This window comes from Oculina patagonica, chromosome 8 (assembly GCF_052425735.1).
Source record: "Oculina patagonica isolate OP01 chromosome 8, crgOcupat, whole genome shotgun sequence".
NCBI lineage: Eukaryota > Metazoa > Cnidaria > Anthozoa > Scleractinia > Oculinidae > Oculina > Oculina patagonica.
The window spans coordinates 21530737-21551587 of record NC_135765.1 but is presented as its reverse complement, the minus strand read 5'-3'; the positions used below and the strand labels follow the sequence as shown (position 1 = coordinate 21551587).

General features: G+C 36.8%; 2 protein-coding genes and 1 pseudogene across 3 annotated transcripts; all 3 read left to right on the top strand.

Moving 5' to 3' along the window:
• Nucleotides 1-667: 667 nt before the first annotated feature.
• LOC144662736 (uncharacterized) lies at nt 668-6033 on the top strand. 2 transcript variants are annotated; one of them, XM_078523624.1, is made up of 6 exons: nt 668-851; nt 1985-2315; nt 2468-2617; nt 2736-2852; nt 3810-4065; nt 4936-6033. In XM_078523624.1, the coding sequence occupies exons 2-6, from the start codon at nt 2012-2014 to the stop codon at nt 5222-5224; spliced, it is 1116 nt and encodes a 371-aa protein (XP_078379750.1). In that variant the 5' UTR covers nt 668-851; nt 1985-2011; the 3' UTR covers nt 5225-6033. The 2 variants fall into 2 exon arrangements, with proteins under 2 accessions (XP_078379750.1, XP_078379751.1); XM_078523625.1 differs by lacking the exon at nt 668-851 and having other exon boundaries at nt 1582-2315.
• Nucleotides 6034-12564: 6531 nt separating this feature from the next.
• LOC144663205 (uncharacterized) lies at nt 12565-17124 on the top strand. The gene is made up of 4 exons (XM_078524124.1): nt 12565-12843; nt 12973-13122; nt 13612-13728; nt 16856-17124. Exons 1-4 carry the CDS (start codon nt 12573-12575, stop codon nt 17122-17124), a joined length of 807 nt encoding a protein of 268 aa, XP_078380250.1. The 5' UTR covers nt 12565-12572.
• On the top strand, nt 17002-18551 carry LOC144663204 (putative skeletal organic matrix protein 7 pseudogene; annotated as a pseudogene).
• Nucleotides 18552-20851: the final 2300 nt, after the last annotated feature.

Sequence of the window (20851 nt, the reverse complement as noted above, 5' to 3'; positions counted from 1 at the left end):
CTACCTCGCCCTTCACGCAGTGATACAAACAGTCCTTAATTATATAACGAATAAATATGGTATGTTTTCCTGTCGCTGTATGTTTCTAGCCCGTTTTGTTATCAATTTGTAGCGGGAAATGAATGAATATCAAAATGAGAAACTAGAAAATAACGCTTTTCAGCAAGGAAAGTAACATCTGCAATAAATATCGTTAAATAAGTAATTTCTACCTAAATCTCTTCCTCTACCTGAAACCATTAGGCTCATTTTAATTATGTATAATCGGCTTATTATACTAATAGTTAAGATTTAAATATTCCGTACTTAAAAAAGTCCGTACAGTTCTAACAAAGCTATGCTGAAACGCCTTGTTCTTCTAAAAGTTAACCAACGGTTACGGTTTTCTTGTTTCTAATACGATTGACTTGTTCTTATTCTGTTTATTTAAGGCGCAAAATTCTGACTTGAAATTGGGTTAGCTAGAGGCCAGCAAAGCATAAAAAATTAAAATAAGGGGACCCCTGGTGCGCTTAAAAATTTCATTTCTTTGACAAATTAAGTGTATTTGTTAACGTACTGGGTCTAGTGAAAACAATTTTAATTAGCCTTTAAAAAATCATCTTTGTTTGGTATAGTTATATTGGAGTCATCTCTAATTATTACTAAGATGCACCCGGCTGAAATCCGTACTTATTGTCAACACAAGCACGAACAATAACAAACTCTTCAGGTACCACGAAACGAAATTTATCAAAAAAGAGGAAAATTCTAAGGGCATTTATTTTGTGAGTTCTCTTTGTGTTGCTGTGCCGAAACGACTTCTTTAGCTACTGAACAAGTGACTTTTGGATCAGGTTTCTTTTATCCAGGTTAGATATGAACCTAATTATACAATGTATTTTAAAGGTTGATTTACTAATGTAGCTTTTTTAAACGGTAGTCGGGAAGACAGCAATGTCTATATTTCCACAACCATACACAAATTAATCTCACCCAAAACTTCGTTAAACAAATTACACCTTAGAAACTAATTCAAATTCCTACCGTCTGTTGTTTCAACGAGGCCCAATGTGTCCACGGTGGTATTTTGGCTTGTGAATTTGTGCGTGTCGTGTTCTACGTATTATCTGCCCTCCTTAATATGCATTTTTTTTTTAAGTAAAAAATTAATTCGGAAGCCAGTCTTCGATATCTGCATGCCAAACTAAACTACAATGATTATATTGATTATAAATGACCATTTTTTTACATTTTGCTGGTTTTCTAATAAATAAAAAGAAGCTACCATAGAAGCGATTCTGGTATTTTTGCCGAGGTCTCCCACAGTTAAAAGTCAAGATCTTTCAATAAATTGAAGCTATCGCTATATATAAAGATCTTTGATGATTATGAATCAGGTGAAAAGGAGCTCCGTGGATGTCTGAGACTATAAAAACTTATTTTATATTTTATATGATTTAGCCATCAGTCCGCCAAATTGTCTTTTAGTTTCTTAATCAGTCCTAAATATCGATAAAATCAGTTAAACTTGCCAACGCGGCGATTTTGAAATCAATTTAAACCTAGGTAGAATCCTGAAAAGCAGAGAGCATCCTTTAATAAATTGGTTAATTTCACTAAAATAAAGAGCAAGGTTGATTTGCACTTATCTGTCTGCCGATGATTCACGGCGTCGATTGACTATGTGTATTGCAGAGGTGCCGTTGTGGCTTGTTAGTAGTTAGCCATGAGTATGAAGATATTGAATGGCTCGGACTATATATTGACTATATATGGTGTAGGTTTAATCCGTTTTTTTACAATGACATATGACTTGAATTCACTAAAAGGCAGTCCAATAGATTTTTATCTTCAGGTTGAAACAGATTAAACTAGGCTGGAAACATATTTAATCTGAAAACCGATTTAACCTGCAACATATACAAGAAATGAAAACTTTGTAAAACTATCTCAGATCAATAGAGACTAAACCAGTAACGAAATAAACGTTTTTATTTTGAAGGAGATTCCAGTTGCCTGATATAACAAAATGGCTTGGCTACAGATAATTCTTATTGCCGTGTTGTTTCGCAACATTACCAGCCAGGAGTGCGGTGTCGACACTTACTCCATCTATCAACAGATGCTTAAGGGCCACATATTTAAGACGTTCAATGCTCGACACGGTTCACTTGATTGCAGACAGGCGTGCAATTCTGACTTCAGATGTCAAAGCTATAATTACGTCATATTCAGAGACATATGTGAGTTAAATAACAGGACTAAGGAGGCCAGGCCAGAGGATTTTGTCAAGGACAAGGACAGATATTACATGAGGAAGGCCCCGAAACGAGGTATTGAAAAGTTAATTATAAAACAATTATTCCTTGGCTGTTGGTTCGTTAGTTATTTGACTATGTTTATATCATTGAAAATGTTTCTTATCAAAAAATGATCAAATCTCTCACTTAATGCTTACAAAATAATGTGAATATATTAATTCCAGTGCCCCTCGGTTCCATTCCCGAGCTGCCTGCTGATTCGTGTAAAGAGATCAAAGCAAGTGAAGGAGGACTAGCTGTCAGCGGCAATTACTGGTTAGATGCCACGAGATCAGGAAACTCCCTTCTTGCTCGCTGTGACATGCAAACAGAAAGTAAGTGGGCCTACTATTATTTCAGTAGAATCTCAGTAAACGGACGGACAAGTGATGAAATGTTAAACTTAACCAAAAATGATAGATTTTAATTATCTTCTTTTATTGTTTTGTGCAGTTGCAGACTTCTGCTTCATGCATCCGTGTCTAAACAGTGGAACGTGCGTAAACAGTCACGTGAGCTACACCTGTTTGTGCAATTCGGCTTGGTGGACTGGGGAGAGCTGTGAACAAGGTAACATATCATTATATAGAGTGTGTTTATTGCGGCCGTATAGGAGGAGTGAAAAAATAGAACGGTTTTCCTATGGAAAAAAAATAATTTTAAGGTTAAAGGGTTACGCTATTAAACTTGATTGGCTCACACAAAAGCTGTAACCTTAAGTTTTTTCAAAATGATCTGGCATGGTAAAAACACCTAAGACTATCAGCAATGACGTTTAGAGAAAAGCAAATGGTCATAATTGGCTCTTGGGCCAACCTGAGCTTATTTCGGTTTCTGTAAAATGAAGCGGCAAAGAGTATTTCTTTAAAATTGGATAAAACGGCAGTCGATAGTAGGTTACCCCACCACCACCACCGTGACCAATGTTTTGGTAGGTTGCACTAACACTTACGTACCGGGTACTCATTGATACTCTTAGGCGAACAAAGACACTGTGAGAGAAAAGGGTCTTGGCCGAAAGCACAAAAAATGTCCTAGTCATTGCTCGAACCGGGGTCGATCGACCCCAAATCCAACACGCTGGCCATTAGGCCACCGTTTGTCCATCAAATATTTATGATGTATAATTAACAATTATTGGATGAGGTTGAGCATGATAGCGATAATTATCAAGGCCAAAGTCTCTGTTATCTGCCGAAGCCGAAGGCTGAGGCGGATAACAGAAACTGAGGCCTTGATAATTATCGCTATCATGCGAAAACCGAATCCAATAATTGTTTTATTATGCACATTCCTGAGCTGCACTTGTAAAGACAAGAGCGCGCACAAAATCTGCACAAAATCTGCAAAATCTGAATGCATAAAACTATTGTCTGTAGGTATGACGTCACTTCTACATATGTAAAATCTAATGTCTGTAGGTATGACGTAAGAGAAACAGCAAGCAAGAATTAGCTGCGTGCTTATAGCCAATCAAAATCAAGCTGGTGACACCAATGTATAATAATTCATGTTTCATGTTTACAGCTGTGCTTCCACCAGCGGTGGACTGTGTCAGTCTGACCAGATTAGAAGCTACAAATAGCTATGAAGTGAACGCTGATCAGGACAAGCCGCCTGACATTTGCCGCGTTCTTCCTGAGGAGGAGATCAATGCTGGAGACCCTTACACAATGACAGTTGAGTTGATGAATGTCATTGGATGGGTCGGTGTAAGTTCTGGACATCTTGGAGTAATTTACAACGTTGTTGACGAAAACAACTTTGATATGGTTTACTTCAGGTTTGTTGCATTAATTACTTGTATGTATTTGTTACAAAATTATTAACCCTGGGACCTACAAGCCGATACGGTAACTTTCCAAGCGCTTATTTCGATTAAAATACACAAATAATTCATATAAAACATAATGGTAGATTGATCAGCATGAAGTGTGAATTGAAACTGAATGAGGCTTTCTAGAACAGCCGCCGCGTGCCTACGGAAGTTGTATCCTTTTGAAATTGTCACGAGGGAAGTTTGCATCATCTTTTCGCAGAATTCTTCGCTCTCAGATGCTTTCTTGCCACATCATGCTTCAAGCATAAAGAAAAAATGCTTCGACGTGTGATTTTTTTAAAGGTTTTTGTATGATGAAATGATTTTGGCTAGAATAAATTCGACAGAAAATGAATTTCTACTGATATTTGGTGTTTACGGGGTTGTCATGGCTTTGGGAGCGAAGTATCCTTTTGATCTGAGATCCCGTCTTGGATTCTTCCAAAGAAACGCATCCTTAGAAAAAGCAGTACAAACAACGTTTGAATTAATTTATTTAGCATCAGGATAGCCTATTTCTGGAAACGGAATCTCGACTGAATGCAGCATTGAGGGTCAGCACTTCATAGACTTACCGTTTTGGTAGCCAGTATAAACACGTATAAAGAGAGAATTATCTGCTTGCATGTAGTTTGTTGACTGGTTTATTGACTGCAAGTCATGTCTCTGACAATAGGACAACACTTCCCATAAAGAAAAGAAAAGATAAGATAAGATAAGATAAGATAAGATAAGATAAGATAAGATAAGATAAGATAAGATAAGATAAGATAAGATTACTTTTAACTGATCTCGTCGTAATCGATTTCTTTTCGTTTCTCGATTTATTTATAGGCCTCACGAACAACAAAGCAGATGTTACCAGCTTGGTTATGTTTTAAACGGAAATAAGGTGGCGACAACGAAGGGCTCTTGTCCCAATGGCAACCAAAGTGGTGGAGTTTGGTTCTCTGTTCGTGTTGAAGTCAATTCAGATAAAAGCGTTGATATCTACCTCAACAATGACCTTATGACGTCACTGACAGCCAATTTCGACACACAAGGCCGTGGAGGAGTGATGGTTCAAAATGGCTACGAAAATATAATCCAGTTTAGAAACTTTAACTTAATCAACACCAACTAGTACAACATGGCCAAGAATGTAATATAGTTAACATGGCGACCAATTTGTTAGTTTTAATATATCTAGGGTGGAGGGAATAGTAAACGCTGTTTTTCGGTATTGGCTATAGAATTGAGTTATATATAACCTTTCTAAGTAATTCACGGAAACACTTTTTCAGTTTTCCTTATTATGAGAGAACTTAAAACTATTACAACGTTGTTAGATAATCTGGAGCTTTCTCTTCAAAGTAGGATGGCTTTCTTTTGTTTATGACGTATGATGACGACATTAAATACGCCATCTTAGATTTCCCTTTGTTAATTAGTTTGGAAAAGTTGGATAGGTGGTAGGTTCTCTTCGGTGGGGTGGGGCTACAGTCAAACCTACAGACGGACACCTTCGGGACCTGCCCACACTGTCCGTCTCAGGATGATGTCCGCCTAATAGAGAGTCGAGGGAACGTTACACCAGTAATTCTGAGATAATAAAATTGAACGGCTATGCACAGCGAATACACGTCTGTTTAAAGTCGCTTACTGTAGCAAAACCTTCAAACTGGACCAAAAATAATACTTGAAAATTGACTCGTTTGCCCTTTTGTTTATTATAATCGATAGTGAGCAGTACATTTATGTTGTAAACTATAACATGCTTTCAGAATTCGCTTGTTTAAAGCAAACGTTTACAGCTTTTAGTCTAAAAACTTAACTGTACACTTTGCAAACTGGAAAAGGACTAAAATGAATATTCGCTTGTTTGAAGCAAAAGTTGAGATATCTACAAATTGCATTATACTCTAAATAGAAGATGACCTCCTTGGTGCACAGACACTTGGTGCACAAACATTTGCACAAACATTTGTAAAGCGCCTAGAGCAGGCCTGGATAGGCGCTATAAAAATATATTTATTATTATTATTAAGCAAAGAAGTATAACCCGTTTTATTATATAAACATCAGTGAAATACCAGGAAATCTTTCGCGCGAAAAAATCATATCTTCACACGTGAAAATAACATGTTATTTTCACATGTGAAGATATCGATTTCGAAACATTTTCTGACAAGTTTGCCCTGTTTCAATGCTGAATGAGCCAAAGTAAATCGATGTTAAGTCGAAACATCTTCGGATCTTCCTCGGCAATCTTCGGAATTCTTCGGATATCTTCGGAAATTTTCGGAAAAGTTCGGAAAATGTTCGGAAACATTCGTACGACCTTCCGACAACATTTTGCAAATATTCGGAAATCTTCGGAAAATGGTCGGCAATCTTCGGAAAATCGTCAAAACATCGTAATTAGTAGGTTTATATAATAAACAGAACACTCGAAGATAAATTTCATATCTCCGCGCAACCATGTAATATCCTCTATATAACAGATTGTTTTTAGTTAGTAAGTTTGGTATCCTGAACGCGCTAGCTAACCTTGCTTGATGTCGATATGATACAAAGTTTTGAAGTATTATTCACTAAAAAATAAGTAACTTGTCAAGTGTCCGTTGACGGTTTCAAAGTGTCCGCTGTCCGTCTTAAAGAGATGATATAGGGAGTTAAGTTAGAGTAAATTGAAAGAAAAACGGCAAGGACCATCACCAGGTGTCCGTATTTTGGAGGTATCCGTCTTATAAAGGTGTCCGTTAAGCGAGAGTTGACCGTATAACCAAAAATGTTTTTTTTTTCTGTCATTGACTTACAGATGGATCATCATCAAACGGGTTTCTAAGCCAGGGAAAGCGCTATTTATGTCAAACCCGAAAGCTTTCTCTTTTCTAAACGGCGCGTTCTGCTCTACCCAAAGTCATGAAGTCAGAAGATTGGATAATTCGATACTGTAAAAGGATGAAGATAAAGAATAATACTGCAAAATTACTGGATGTTGCAGCATTAAATAGTGAAATTCCTTTTCAAAGTTGCGCAGAGGAGAGGCATCCGCCCCTGCCCCCTGTATGTTCGAAGGTTGTATCAATTATAGAAGTTTTGGCTCATGAATGAATGAATGAATGTTTATTTCCCATGAAGTCAATTAAGTACATTAGAATGTATATCAATATTTTAACTTGGGAGGAAGACTAAAGAAACCCTCACGGGCTTTTACAAAGTAGTCTCCCATTTAATGTCAAGGTACTGTGGTTTTTACGTAGCTTAATAACTATCAACATCTGATGTTCTTTGAGGTGTCAGCGCTTAATACTAGTGCTAGTAGTTTACTGGAGAGAGTAGCAGTAAAGGTTTTAAAAACCGCACAACACTGTGCAACCCTTAAGTCATCGGTGTGGAAAACAGATAACTATTTAGCGCAATAACACCGAGATTAATCAACTCAGAGACAAAACTGAATCGTTTGTAAGATTAAAATAATCATTCCTGGACATCTGTCAGAGAATGCTTTATTCAGCATTAGGTGGGAAGTGCATTTTGAAGTTGTTTGGATTGTATAACGTTTGGAATCGCGTCAAATACTTTGCCGCTGTTGGAAGTTTTTTAAAACCCATTGAGAATTACTGTGTTTTATTGAGATTATCTAATTTCCCAATAGTAAACAACAAATTTGTACTGCATTTTTAATAATTTAATAAGTGACACTATAAGAAAAGCATTAACGTAGACCTCTAGCAATCTCATTTGCGTAAAAACATTATGCGTTACCGTTTCTTATGCGGGTGAGTCGGGAATCCATTACCTTGGAGCCGATGAACAACAAAGAATGCGGAGCCTGAATAGCCAACAATATTCACCGGCTTGGTATATACCAAAATACAATCTTGGTTGAGGGTTTTGTGACATCAAATATGATGATTCAGAGGAGTGATTTCAGCCATAGCTAAGGCAGGTGGATAAACATCACAAGAACCGACTCTAATATATAATTGTTTTATTATACAATGTTATAAATAAAATCACGTTAAGAAACAATGATGTCAATTGAGAGTTTATTTTTCTAATTAGTGTTCCTTCCGATTGTCTTCACATATTTTCTCGGTTCTTTCGTCTTGGTAATTTAAGTGAAAACGCAGCCTGAACGTCAAAAGGACGGTAACTGCTTCTTATTCCGCCTTTTATTTTTATCTACTTTTTCTTTCTCTGAATGTGCGATAGTAACCTTTTATTTCAAACTATCGCGTTTAAAAATACATCAACATACAAACTTTTTAATTATTCATTAAGTTCGTTTCATGAAAAGATCGACGTTTGTCCCACAGTCGATCGTCTGAAGCAGACGGATAGAACGTGTTAGTCGATCCTTAGTTAGTCGGACGACCTTAACTGAGTCAAACGTCGAACTTATTGTGAACTTTATTCGCTCAGTTTAGTTCGTCTCATGTGAAGTTCGACGTTTGCGCCGAGCCTAAGTTAAACAAATTAAACCTTCTTGTCGATGCTTGCTAACAGCAAGCGACACTGCCAAGAACCAAGTTTTTTCAACAAAGTGGAAAAGGCACCAATCATGACGTCAATGAGCGTTATGCCACTCGCAAGAGTGACATATAGAAAAAAAAAACGCCACTCGAGTCCCGGATGGAGTGGCGTATGGAATCCACGAGTGGTTTCGTTCCCAGTACAACATTCCCTACCATATAATAACGTGGAATATTGGTCGTGTTCTTCTCTTTTTTACAGGTTTACGGACCTTTTGGCTCGGTTCATAAACTTAAAAGAAAAAAAGAAATCGAAAAACGAAAAGCATTTCAATCAACAATAATGAAATGAATGATGTGATCCTCGCACTGGTCAAGCAATTTAAACAATGGTATTTTTTATCCTGAAAACCATTCCAAGGCTACAAAAGGTTTTGAATCCATGACCTCCGCGATACCGGTGCGATGCTTTACCAACTGAGCTATGAAATCTTGATACGCTGGGAGCAGGTCAACTGTAGGCTCTAATGTCCCGCTCGTGGAGTAGATGAGATAGTTAATATATGAAAACACACGTCTTTCTTTCATATATTCACTATCTAATCAACAATGTGTTCAACTATTGATGATTAACATAAATATGACAGCTTCTTTCTCAAACTCATTTATAATTCATCAAGTTCAAACAAAGAAAATCACAACCGTTAAGTAGGTTTGGATACCCGGTCTTAATTAGAATAGATATTTACGATTTTATTTCTCTTTTTACTCAGTAGTGTTGGTTTTAATTGAGAAGATGTATCAGATACTCGAGACAGTGTTTCATCGGCTATCCAAACATCTCGAATTTCGTCAAAAATACTTTGCTACGTGTCGTATTTTCAACGCTCTCCACGATGTTTGGATATCCTGATGAAACACTGTCATTCGCGTTTGATATACAACGTCAAAGTTTATTTCTTTAAGAATTACCGACACTAGCGAAAAACGACTTCCTACGCTATTGAAGATTGGTTTACGTACAGTAGTGATAACTTTGGAAAACGGTTATTTACTGGAAACAAATACAACTGAATTTAAAAAAAATGTCTTGAAATCTCGACGCTTGACATATAGTCAAGAAGTTCTTTGCTAAGTCTTTTGAGACTGTTTTATTTCTTTTGAACGTGCTTCGGACTAGTTTTGGTAAAATACTAATTCAATCAATTTCAGGAGAGAGCAACAGTCCCTTATTGCACATAACGAATAAATATGGTTTGTTTTCCTGTCGCGGTATTTTTCTAGCCTGTTTTGTTTTTGTTTTTTGTTCTTTTTTGAGCGGGAAATGAAAAGATATCAAAGTAAGAAATTAGAAAATATCATTCGTTTTTTAGCATGAAAAGTAATATCGAAAAATCGATATAGATAAATCGATAGATAACTCAGTGAAGAAGAAGAAGAAGAAGAAGAAGAAGAAGAAGAAGAAGAAGAAGAAGAAGAAGAAGAAGAAGAAGCTAAAACTTCATTAGTGTCCCAAAACCACATACATACTTGAGAAAAGTATGGTACGGTTCCAACAAAGCTACGAAGACAGACCTCATTTTTCTGAATGATAGTCGATATCACGTTACGGTTTCATGTTGCCGCTATGATTGATTAATTATCTTTCCGTTCATTAAAGCACGTTTTCAGTTTCTTTAAACTGGAAGCCACCAAAGCAGTAAAAATTGAAATACGGGACCCCTAATGAGCTTTAAATTTGTATTTCTTTCACTCATTAAGTGTATTTGTTAAGGGACCGGATCTTGATGAAAATCATTTTCAGTCATCTTAAAACATTATCTTAGTATTGTTAAAGTTATAATAGAGTCCAAGTCACCTCCATAATTATTACTAAGATGTACCAGGGTTCAAATCCGAACTTATTGTACAACAATGACAATAAATATTAACAAACTCATCAGGTATCACCAAACAAAATTAATCGAAAAAAAATGTATGTAAATTCAAAAGGCATTCTTTCTTTGTCAGTTTGAATTGTGTTGCCATGCCGAAAGAACCTATTCCGTTACTAAACAAGTTGCTTTTGGGATAAACAGCTCCTTTTATCCAGGTAAGATATAAATCTAGTTAAATAATATATTTTAAATGTTGATTTACCGATGGTAACGTTAGTTTGGAAGACCGTGATGTAACTGTCATAAAAGGTATCATTTTCGGCCAGACGCAGCAGTAATAATAAATTCTCAACACAGTAAACCATTCAATTTACTAGGACTTGAAATTGACATGACGAGTAGGTTGGACGAGTTGATAAGAAGTTGAGAATCGAAGTTGATGTTGAGGTTTAAACTGAAAATAAATAGAAAAAAACCTATAGAATACAAATTGACACGCGACGAAAACAAACAGGCGAAGACACAAATTGAACGCGCATTGTTCGGTCGCTGTGTCCGCGAAAGAGTCAATCTGTAAAAACATGACTAATCTGCAGAAATCGGCGCTAGTAAATTCGTAAACGGGGAACAGCAAAACGGAAAACTAACTGTGAACAACGTTAAAGATTTCAAAATATAACGTATAAAAATGCTAATGAAAAATTGCACCTAAACTTCCCTATGGGACTACATGACCAAATAAAGCGACCGTGTGATAGATCCAACAAGTGATGGTCCATAATAATATTTGTCTCCCATCCACATATTAATCTTACCCGAAACGTCAGTCAAACAAATAACACCTAAGAAACAAATTCACAATTCTGTTGCTTGTTGTTTTTTAATAGAAGGTTCTTTGTGTCCACGGTTGCATTTTGACTTCCATTTTGTGCTTTGGTCGCTTTTAAAATTGTTCTACGTAGTATCAGCCTTGCTCGATTTGCGTTCTTTTAGCCTTTAAAGGGACACTGTCGCGAGCTTCGTTTAAAAAAATTCAAGAGCTTAAAGACGTATGGAAACCTATAAAGAGTAGTCCAGTTTTATTAAAAATTTCTATGCCAGCGTACTGAAGTATTAAACAAGTGATTTTATTGTAATGTCACCAGAAACTTTAGATCGCAACTTGAAAAAGTTAGTCTGATTTTTTTAAGTTCTGCATGTCCTTGTAAACCTGAAAAAAACAGCTAAAACTAATCGTGGCTCCCCTCTTCCTTAAACAACAATTTACTTTATATCTTCATCTTGATGTTCTAGGCGCATTTCGCGTACGAGCGAGAGTACTTCGCCACTTTTAGTACTTTTAACTGAAAAGCAGAAAAACCCATATGACAGTGCCCCTTAATGCGTGAGTTTTCAATATATATATTCTTTCGGAAGACAGTCTTAGATTTTTGCCAAACTACACCACAATGATTATCAGTTGATTATATTAATTATATATAACCATATTTTTACATTTTGCTGGTTTTCTAACACCAGAGCATAGCAACCTCAGCAACGGTTGTGGTATTTTTTGCCGAGTGTTTTGTGGGGCTCCCACAATTATAAGTTAAGTTCTTTCAATTAATTAAAGCAATAGCGCTATATATTTTTTAACAAAAATCTTTAATGATGGTAAATTAGGTAAAAGAAGCTTTGTGAATGGTTTTTATATTTTATTTAAGCCATCAGTCCGCCATGTTAACGTTGACTTTTATTTACTTAACTTACCGAAACGTCGATTATAAAATCAATTTTTACCTAGGAAGAATCCGGAAAAACAGAAAGCAATTATTTATTGTTTAATTTCACCTAAATAAAGAGCTAGTCTACAGATGACACACACGTATATTTGTATTTATTGCAGAGGTGCCCTTGTAAATTGTTAGTAGTTGGAGTTGTTGCTATGGAGAGGTTCGATAGATAAAAAAATAATAATTGCTCCTTAAATAAGCAGGAGCCCATTTGTTGACTGTATACTCAAAATGGAAACCTTGTAAAATTACCTCATATTAACAGAAAGATAACCAGTTACATGAACGTTTATATTTTGAAGGAGATGCCAGTTACCTGAGATACCAAAATGACTTGGCAACAGATGGTTCTTATCGCCATAATGTTTCGTAACATTACCAGTCAGCAGTGTGGTGTCGACACTTACTCCATCTATCAAAAGATGCTTAAGGGCCACACCTTTGAGACGTTCAAGGCTCGGCGAGGATCACTTGACTGCAGACATGCGTGCAATTCCGACGTCAGATGTCAAAGCTATAATTACGTCATGTTTAAAGACATATGCGAGTTAAATAACAGGACTAAGGAGGCCAGGCCAGAGGATTTTGTCAAGGACAAGGACAGATATTACATGAGAAGGGCCCAAAACAGAGGTATTGAAAAATTAATAACTAAACAATTTTTTTGGCCATTCACTGTTAATGAGTGAGTTGTTTTTCATTGTTTTATCATTGAAACTAAAAACTTGTCAAAATATATATATATATATTGATTAATTCCAGTGCCCCTCGGTTCCATTCCCGAACTGCCTGCTGATTCGTGTAAAGAGATCAAAGCAAGTGAAGGAGGACTAGCGGTCAGCGGCAATTACTGGTTAGATGCCACGAGATCTGGAAACTCCCTGCTTGCTCAATGTGATATGCAAACAGAAAGTAAGTGGGCCTGCTATTATCTCAGCTAAAAAGGACTGTGTCGCGGTTTTTAGCTAAATTTAGGTTTGTGGAATGACCATCTGATTCGTTGAAATATAAAAATAACCTCTTAAAACAGTGAAGGAACATTTCAACAACACACCAATTGCAAACACAAAAGAAGGTACGGATGGCCAAAAACAACAAAGATTCAAACAGATTGTGATATGGGTTTTGAAATATTGTTGGGCTAAACACTTTTTAAGGTTAATCTTGTTTGCTTGTAACTTTAAATTTTAACTCCCGGGAGACACATTTTGTTGCAATGAAGCTATGGTTTTGTCATATAGATCCATATAAGTAATTTCTTTGCAAACATACAGTTACATAACGAGTATTTGGCAAAACGTGATAAAATAAACTTTACTCGGCCGTGACACAGTCCCTTTAAACGCGCCTTACAAGTAATGAAATGTAAAACTTTAGTAAATATTATATTGTTTTATGCAGTTGCAGATTTCTGCTTCATGCATCCGTGTCTCAACAATGGAACGTGCGTAAACAGTCACGTGAACTACACCTGTTTGTGTACTTCGGCTTGGTGGACAGGGGAGAGCTGTAAACAAGGTAAATTGTCATTATTAATAATCTCTTATTATTTTTTTTAATGAAAAAGGCACATTCATGTTAGCGTTACGTATTAATGAATGTAACAAAGATTACAATGTTCTCGCGCGCGTTGCTCGGAGGTGAATACCAAAGTATATTTCGAGTTTGACTAGCCAATCAGCGCGCGCCAAAAGCGCTATGCACTGTTTAGTAAATAAACCCCTTCAGGCGGCTGGTATATTGGAGGATAATGCCCGAGGCTGAAAGATTGTCGAAAAATGAACAGTTGGCCGAGAAGCGTAGCTTCGAGGGCAACTGTGAAATTTTGAGGACAATCTTTCAGCCAAGGGCATTATCCTCCAATATACCAGCAAGCCAGAAAGGGGTTTATTTATTTTATAACCCTCCGATTAATTTCTTCATCGCGCTTTATCGCCAGTAAATTTATAGGAAAAAACCTACGTAATAAACTCGGCGTAACTGTGATTGAAACAAATGTAAGTTGATTGGCTTACGTAGTTTTATAACTGTGAATTCATTAAAAGTTAGAATTGAATAAGGTGACTTCATTCGTTTGTTTTGTGCTTGCCTACAAAATCGGGCGACGGATATCAAATCGGACGGGGTATATTCGCTGATACCCGTCGTCCGATTTTGTACCACGTGATGCGTTTTGTCCAATGACCGCGCGCGAAAATTAATCGGTGGGTTATAATTAAGGATATACTTATGGTGGATATTCACCGAGCATGGGTCATAATCGAATGTTATTCGAACTAAAAAATTCCTGACCGGCCGACATAAATTTAAAAACATGTCAAAGGTCGATATATCGGTGAAAATATTCGCCTAATACAAGATACTATTTATTTCACAAGCCAAACAAATTGTGAAGGTATAGCTATCTTTCTTGACTTTAAAAAAGCTTTTGACTCGATAGAATGGAACTATCTATATGCCGCTCTTAATCTCTTCAACTTCGGGCCTGATATCCTAAATTGGATCAAAATAATATATAACGATGTTTCCAGTTGTGTCATCAATAACGGTCATGCTTCTTTTCACATAACCAAATTGATGCAGATGAACTCAATTTTGGTGCTAAAATAAGAGACCTAGAAAAATCGCTGAGCGCGTGGCAAAGAAGAAAGCTAACGCTATATGGAAAAATTAATATAGTTAAAACACTAGGTCTCTCTAAACTTATCTTTAATGCTTCAGTCCTGCACGTCCCATACCACTTTAGCGAGAAAATCAATAAGATTACGTTCAACTTTATCTGGGACGGAAAACCATCTAAAATCAAAAGAACTACCATAATAGGAGAAAAAAAGAACGGTGGACTAAAAATGTGCGATTTTACAATTATGGAAAAGGCACTAAAGACAGCTTGGATCTACAGAATTCAAAGCAACTCATCCGCTGCATGGAAATTCATTCCGGACCACATTATGCGACACCACGGCAATCTCACTTTCTTAACGCATTGTAACTATGATGTTAAATCTCTAAAGCTTGAAAATCTGCCGGATTTCTATTGCTCAATCTTAAAATATTGGCAAAATTTTAAAACACTAGATGACAACAACAGTGATATTAAACAGGAAATTCTATGGAATAACTGCAGCATTCTTATCGACAGAAAGCCAATCTTTTATAGAAATTGGTTCGCCCAAGGAATTGTTCGTTTGCACCATTTACTGAACGAGCATGGACTTTTTTACAACCTTGCTGAATTTAAAATAAAATACAACCTTAACGTGCCTTTCACCGTCTACTACGGCCTCCTCGATGCCATACCACGTGCGTGGAAAAATGAACTAAAACTGTGTAACCATACCGACATTGTCAACCAAAATAGTGAAACACTCTTATCGACTGCTTCAATTTACTCTACTTTCCTAGATAACTCCTTCAAACCACCAACTTCGCAAAGTAGGATCCTTCGTCATGGCTTTACTGAGAGTAATGTCCAAAAGGTTTATCAACTACCTTTCATTATTACAAAAGAAACCCAAATCATCATGTTCCAATATAAAGTTATACACAACATACTCCCCACACAGATGAGCCTTTATCGTGATGGCCTTTCTGACAACGACATCTGTCTTCTTTGCAATACTGAAAAACAGACTTTAAACCATTTGCTTGTCAATTGCTTAAAAACAACCTCCTTCTGGAAATTATTTGAAGACTGGTGGTATGAAAAGTCCCAAGAACGACTATCTCTAACTCAAAGCATCATACTATATGGTTTTTTCGGTAAGACATCACACTGGCAGGCACTTAACTATTCAATTATCCTGGGAAAACACTATATTTTCTGCACAAATGGTGACCAAGACGAACTGTGTTTCCGAACGTTTCTTCTTCGTCTTCGCGACAAATTGCAGATACTTAGAGAGAGTGCAATCGCAAGTAAATGCTTAGACCAATTTCAGCGTACGTGGGCTTTCCTTCTGTAAAACTTCTTTTATAACATTCTAAATTCGTACTGTATATTTGAAGCATATAAGTATTGTAGGTAAAGTAGGATAATTCAAAATTAGGCGGAAAATTTGTAATTTTTGTAGTGTTAAGTAGTGTTACTAGTGTGTAAGCGTGTATTATATATGAAGCAAAATTGTGTAAAAAAAAAAAACCTGTATAGTAGTAATAAATACTGTAGTTTATAAAATTATTGTATAGTAAGTAGTGTAGTATAAGTATTGTTTTTGTAAGTAGTATTGTAACTAGCGTATGTTTTTGCTTTGTAAGTAGTGTTTTTTTGGTGTTGCAATAATAATAATAAAAAAAAAAAGAAAAAAAGAAAAAAAAAAAAAAAAAAAAAAAACATGGTTAAGTGAACATCACACTCGGGCTAAACTGGCCCACAATTTTAGAGCTTATCTCGGTTTTCGTTGCCAGGTAACCCCCTCCCCCACACACCACCACCAACACCAACATTTTGGTAGGTTGGGCAAACAGTTAGCCGGTACTCATTGACACTCAAAGGGCAAGCAAAGGCACTGTCAAAGTATAGGGCCTTGGCCAAAAGCACAAAACAATGAACCGGTCGAGGCTCGAACTCGGGTCGATCGACCTTAAATCAATGGACGCTGGCATAAGATATTTATGATGTGTTATTTATGTCTCGTGTTTACAGCTGTTCTTCCACCAGCGGTGGGCTGTGTCAGTCTGACCAGATCAGAAGCTACGAAAAGCTATGAAGTGAACGCTGATCATGACAAACCACCTTATTTCTGTCGCATTCTTCCTGAGGAGGAGATCAATGCTGGTGACTCATACACAATGACGGTTGAACTCATGAATGTGATTGGATGGCAAGGCGTGTCTTCTGGACACCTGGGAGTAATGTACAACATTAATGACGAAAACAACTTTGACTTTGTGTTCTTCAGGTTCGTAACCTGAGAAAAGCCAGAAAAGCCTTTTTAGTTCTTCCTTGGTTCCTTGCGTTAAGTTTATTACTAATATTTGTTACGGGAAAACGTCAATCACTTTTGTTTGTTTCTTGCTACTTGATTCAAAAATGCTACGAACAACTTTTGAATAAATTCACTCACATCGAGATACGTCGTATGCTTATCAGAATCAGCCCTCTTCCAAACCTACTGCTATTGTAATTTTTTTGTTCCAGCTGTCAACTGCGTTGACCCAAAAGAAACTCCATGGGCCGATCATTTAAACGAAGCCTAAGTTAGGCGTTGTTTGAGGCTAAATCGAGGTTTAGACGATGACTCCATAAACCATGGCTAACCGGAGTCTAAATCAAATTATTTGAACGCCAATGAGCCGGAGTTCACGAAGACTACGCTTAGACGACGACTAACAAGTGAAACTATTGTTTTGACATCATGCATGCGTGCTACTCCCAAAGGAACACTATTGTCTTGCTGTTGTTTTCTTTTTTATAAAAGGGCTGCATATATAATTTAGTATAGAGCTGTGCGGAAATATTTTCAAGAAATTGTACTTGTGTTTTTGAAGAAAATGAAAAAATGGAATCAAAAATCTCTTTAAACCAGCACGGAGGTTCAGGAAGCGCATAAAAATACAAATCAAGAAACAAGTTGACTGCAACGTGCTAGAATCAGTGAAAATAAACGGTTAAACGAGGTTTAAACCTACTCAGGAGCAGGTCTAACTTGCTATTATTTGTAAGTCCGTATCAAGAAATGGTCTATTGTTGTGTTTCAACTTTTTGGATTAAGCACTAAACAATAGTCCCTTTGTTCTTGTTTGCGCTAAGGGACTTTGGTCGAAGCTAACCGGAAAAAGCTCGTGGCTAATCGGAAGATTGTCGGTATGACAATTTAGCTACACTGGGGGAGTAGGTAGCGTCATATTTGGTTAAACTTCGTCTAAACGCGGCTTATGATAAACGTTGTTTAAATAATTGGAATCGCAGGCTAAATCCCGATTAAGATCACGACTTTCTTAGCCGCAGTCTAAACTTCGTTTAAATAATCGGCCCCGGTCCATACGTTTTGGTAAAAATTTACATTTACAAGATTTAAAAACTGATTAATTTCGTCTTATATGATTTATGCAGGCCTCACAGTCAAGCCAATTGCTATCAGCTTGGTTACGCTTTAAACGAAAATGTGGTCTTTACAAAGAAAGCCTCGTGTCCCAATGGTAGTCCAAGAGGTGGAGTTTGGTTCAATGTTACTTTGGAAGTCAGTTCAGATAAAAGCGTCAATATGTACCTCAACAATGATCTTGTGACGTCACTGACAGCTCATTTTGACTTAAAAGGTCGCGGAGGAGTGTTGACTCAAAATGGCTACAAAAATATCATTCAGTTCAGAAACTTTCTCTTAAACGGCACCAACTAGAACAGCACAGCCATGGCCGAAATTTTGCTATGTCTAAGTAAGCGTTGTACTGCGGTGTTGGTAATACAAAATAATTAATGATATAATATCCTTCAAGAGTTATATAATATCCTTATATAATATCCTACATACAAGCTAGGTAAGTCTTTCACGAAAAACAGTACTTCTTGGGTTTTCCTGATTGTGACAGAATTTGAAACTATTATTGCTTTAGTAGATAACCTGGAGCTTGCTCTTCAAAATAAGATGGTTGTTTGTTGGTCACAAATCTGCCAACTTCGATTTCCCAGTTTTACTTAGCATGGAAAACTTGAAAACGTTATTGTAAAGATATTCCAAGTGTGCTGAAGCTAACTTTTATTCTATCTAACAGTGTATCTAACGAGTACAGATCAGTCCAAGCACACGTGTATGATTCTGTCCAGTCCTCACGCGCATGCGCAAAACCTGATATGTTTACATCTCCACCCTGAAAACTTTGCCGGGTGAAAGAAACTAACTTGGCCTATAAATTCGAACCTAAACAACACAAGTATTGTTCAAACTAAAACCCAACGTAACAAAGTTCTCAGACGGCTAAGCTGAGTTGTTCTGGTTAACAAAGTTTAAAGGTCTAGCCTTAAGAGTGTGTCCGTGAGAGAACAGGGCAGAACCAGGCAACAGGTGATACAGCTCAAATCACCTATTTCGCCCAAACTTAGCATAAATGTTGGGTATGGTGAGCTATTCACTGTGGCAAAACATCAGCTCAAAATATTTTATTCCCTTCAAGTTATGGCACCTTTTGCAAAAATGGTCATTTTTCACTAATTTATGCATATTTAATTAGCTGAATTTGATTGACCAGTTCCACAAGAAAAAAAGACTTCTGAAAATAAAATTCACTGCATTATATTCTGTGGTTATTAGGCTTTAAGTACAATAATTCACTTCAACCGTCCGATTTGATTTCTTCTCCCCAAACGGTCTTTTGGAAGGTACACATTTCGTACTGTTGGAAATAGCCTTTAACTTGTGCCTAATATCTCCCATGAGCAACACCTTATATACATTATTCTTACATGGGTAATGAAATCCATCATTAAACTTCACAAAAATGCCACAAAATGTTTGGGGACTTCAATATTTTATTCGTACTGAGGAACTAAACACACGTGACTTAACGATTTCTTGCTATTTCATCAAAAGTCACCGAAACACAGAAGCCATTTATTTGCCTCAATTTGGCACAAAATCGGTACGAAATAGCTAATCAAGCATACATCTATCGATAACAATCAAAATATTGGCGAAGAAAAGGCAGTTAGGGCATTTTTCGGAGCGTTTTCAGAGCCATATAATTCGGCAATGTTGTGATAGCAAATGTAAAAATAGCAGCGAAAGATTTTCTTCACAAGTTCGCTCAATTCAACATTTAGGCACATCAAAGTTAAGAAACAAGAAAGTAATACTACATACATGCCACTTATCGACACTCAGATGCTCTCTTTTGAAGAATTTGTTCTTCCTCGCTGCACGTCGATCCTTCGATCGACCTCACTTGACATGTACTGTTGCTTTGAGGCGCGCTGAACTTAGCCAATGCATCGTGGTTCATTCTTCGTGAAACGTGTAAGCAGGTTGTCAATAAAGTCATTCAAAGAGCTGTTCAAAGTTCATGGAAGGACACTTCTCTCGGCCAGTTTGCATGAAATAAATTTAACTGGAAAATAAACAGCGGCCATCTTGAATTTCTACCTTTGAGCCTGCCGTTTCAGTCAGCGGTACCGCCGTTCCAGTCAGATACGTTATGTATGGGGAACTATTATGTCCCCAATATAGTAATTAACTCTATACTCTACTTGCTCTACTGCTTGATACTATAAGTGCTCTACTTGCTTCATGTACCCTACTCGCTTGATGTATTCATTTGCTTTTCCTCCACGAATGTTCGTTTTCAGGTAGGATGCGTTTGTGATGAAAATGAGAATATTTTAAATTTCAAAAGAGAGCATCTGAGTGTCGATAAGTGGCATGTATGTAGTATTACTTTCTTGTTTCTTAACTTTGATGTGCCTAAATGTTGAATTGAGCGAACTTGTGAAGAAAATCTTTCGCTGCTATTTTTACATTTGCTATCACAACATTGCCGAATTATATGGCTCTGAAAACGCTCCGAAAAATGCCCTAACTGCCTTTTCTTCGCCAATATTTTGATTGTTATCGATAGATGTATGCTTGATTAGCTACTTCGTACCGATTTTGTGCCATGAGGCAAATAAATGGCTTCTCTGTTTCGGTGAATTTTGATGAAATAGCAA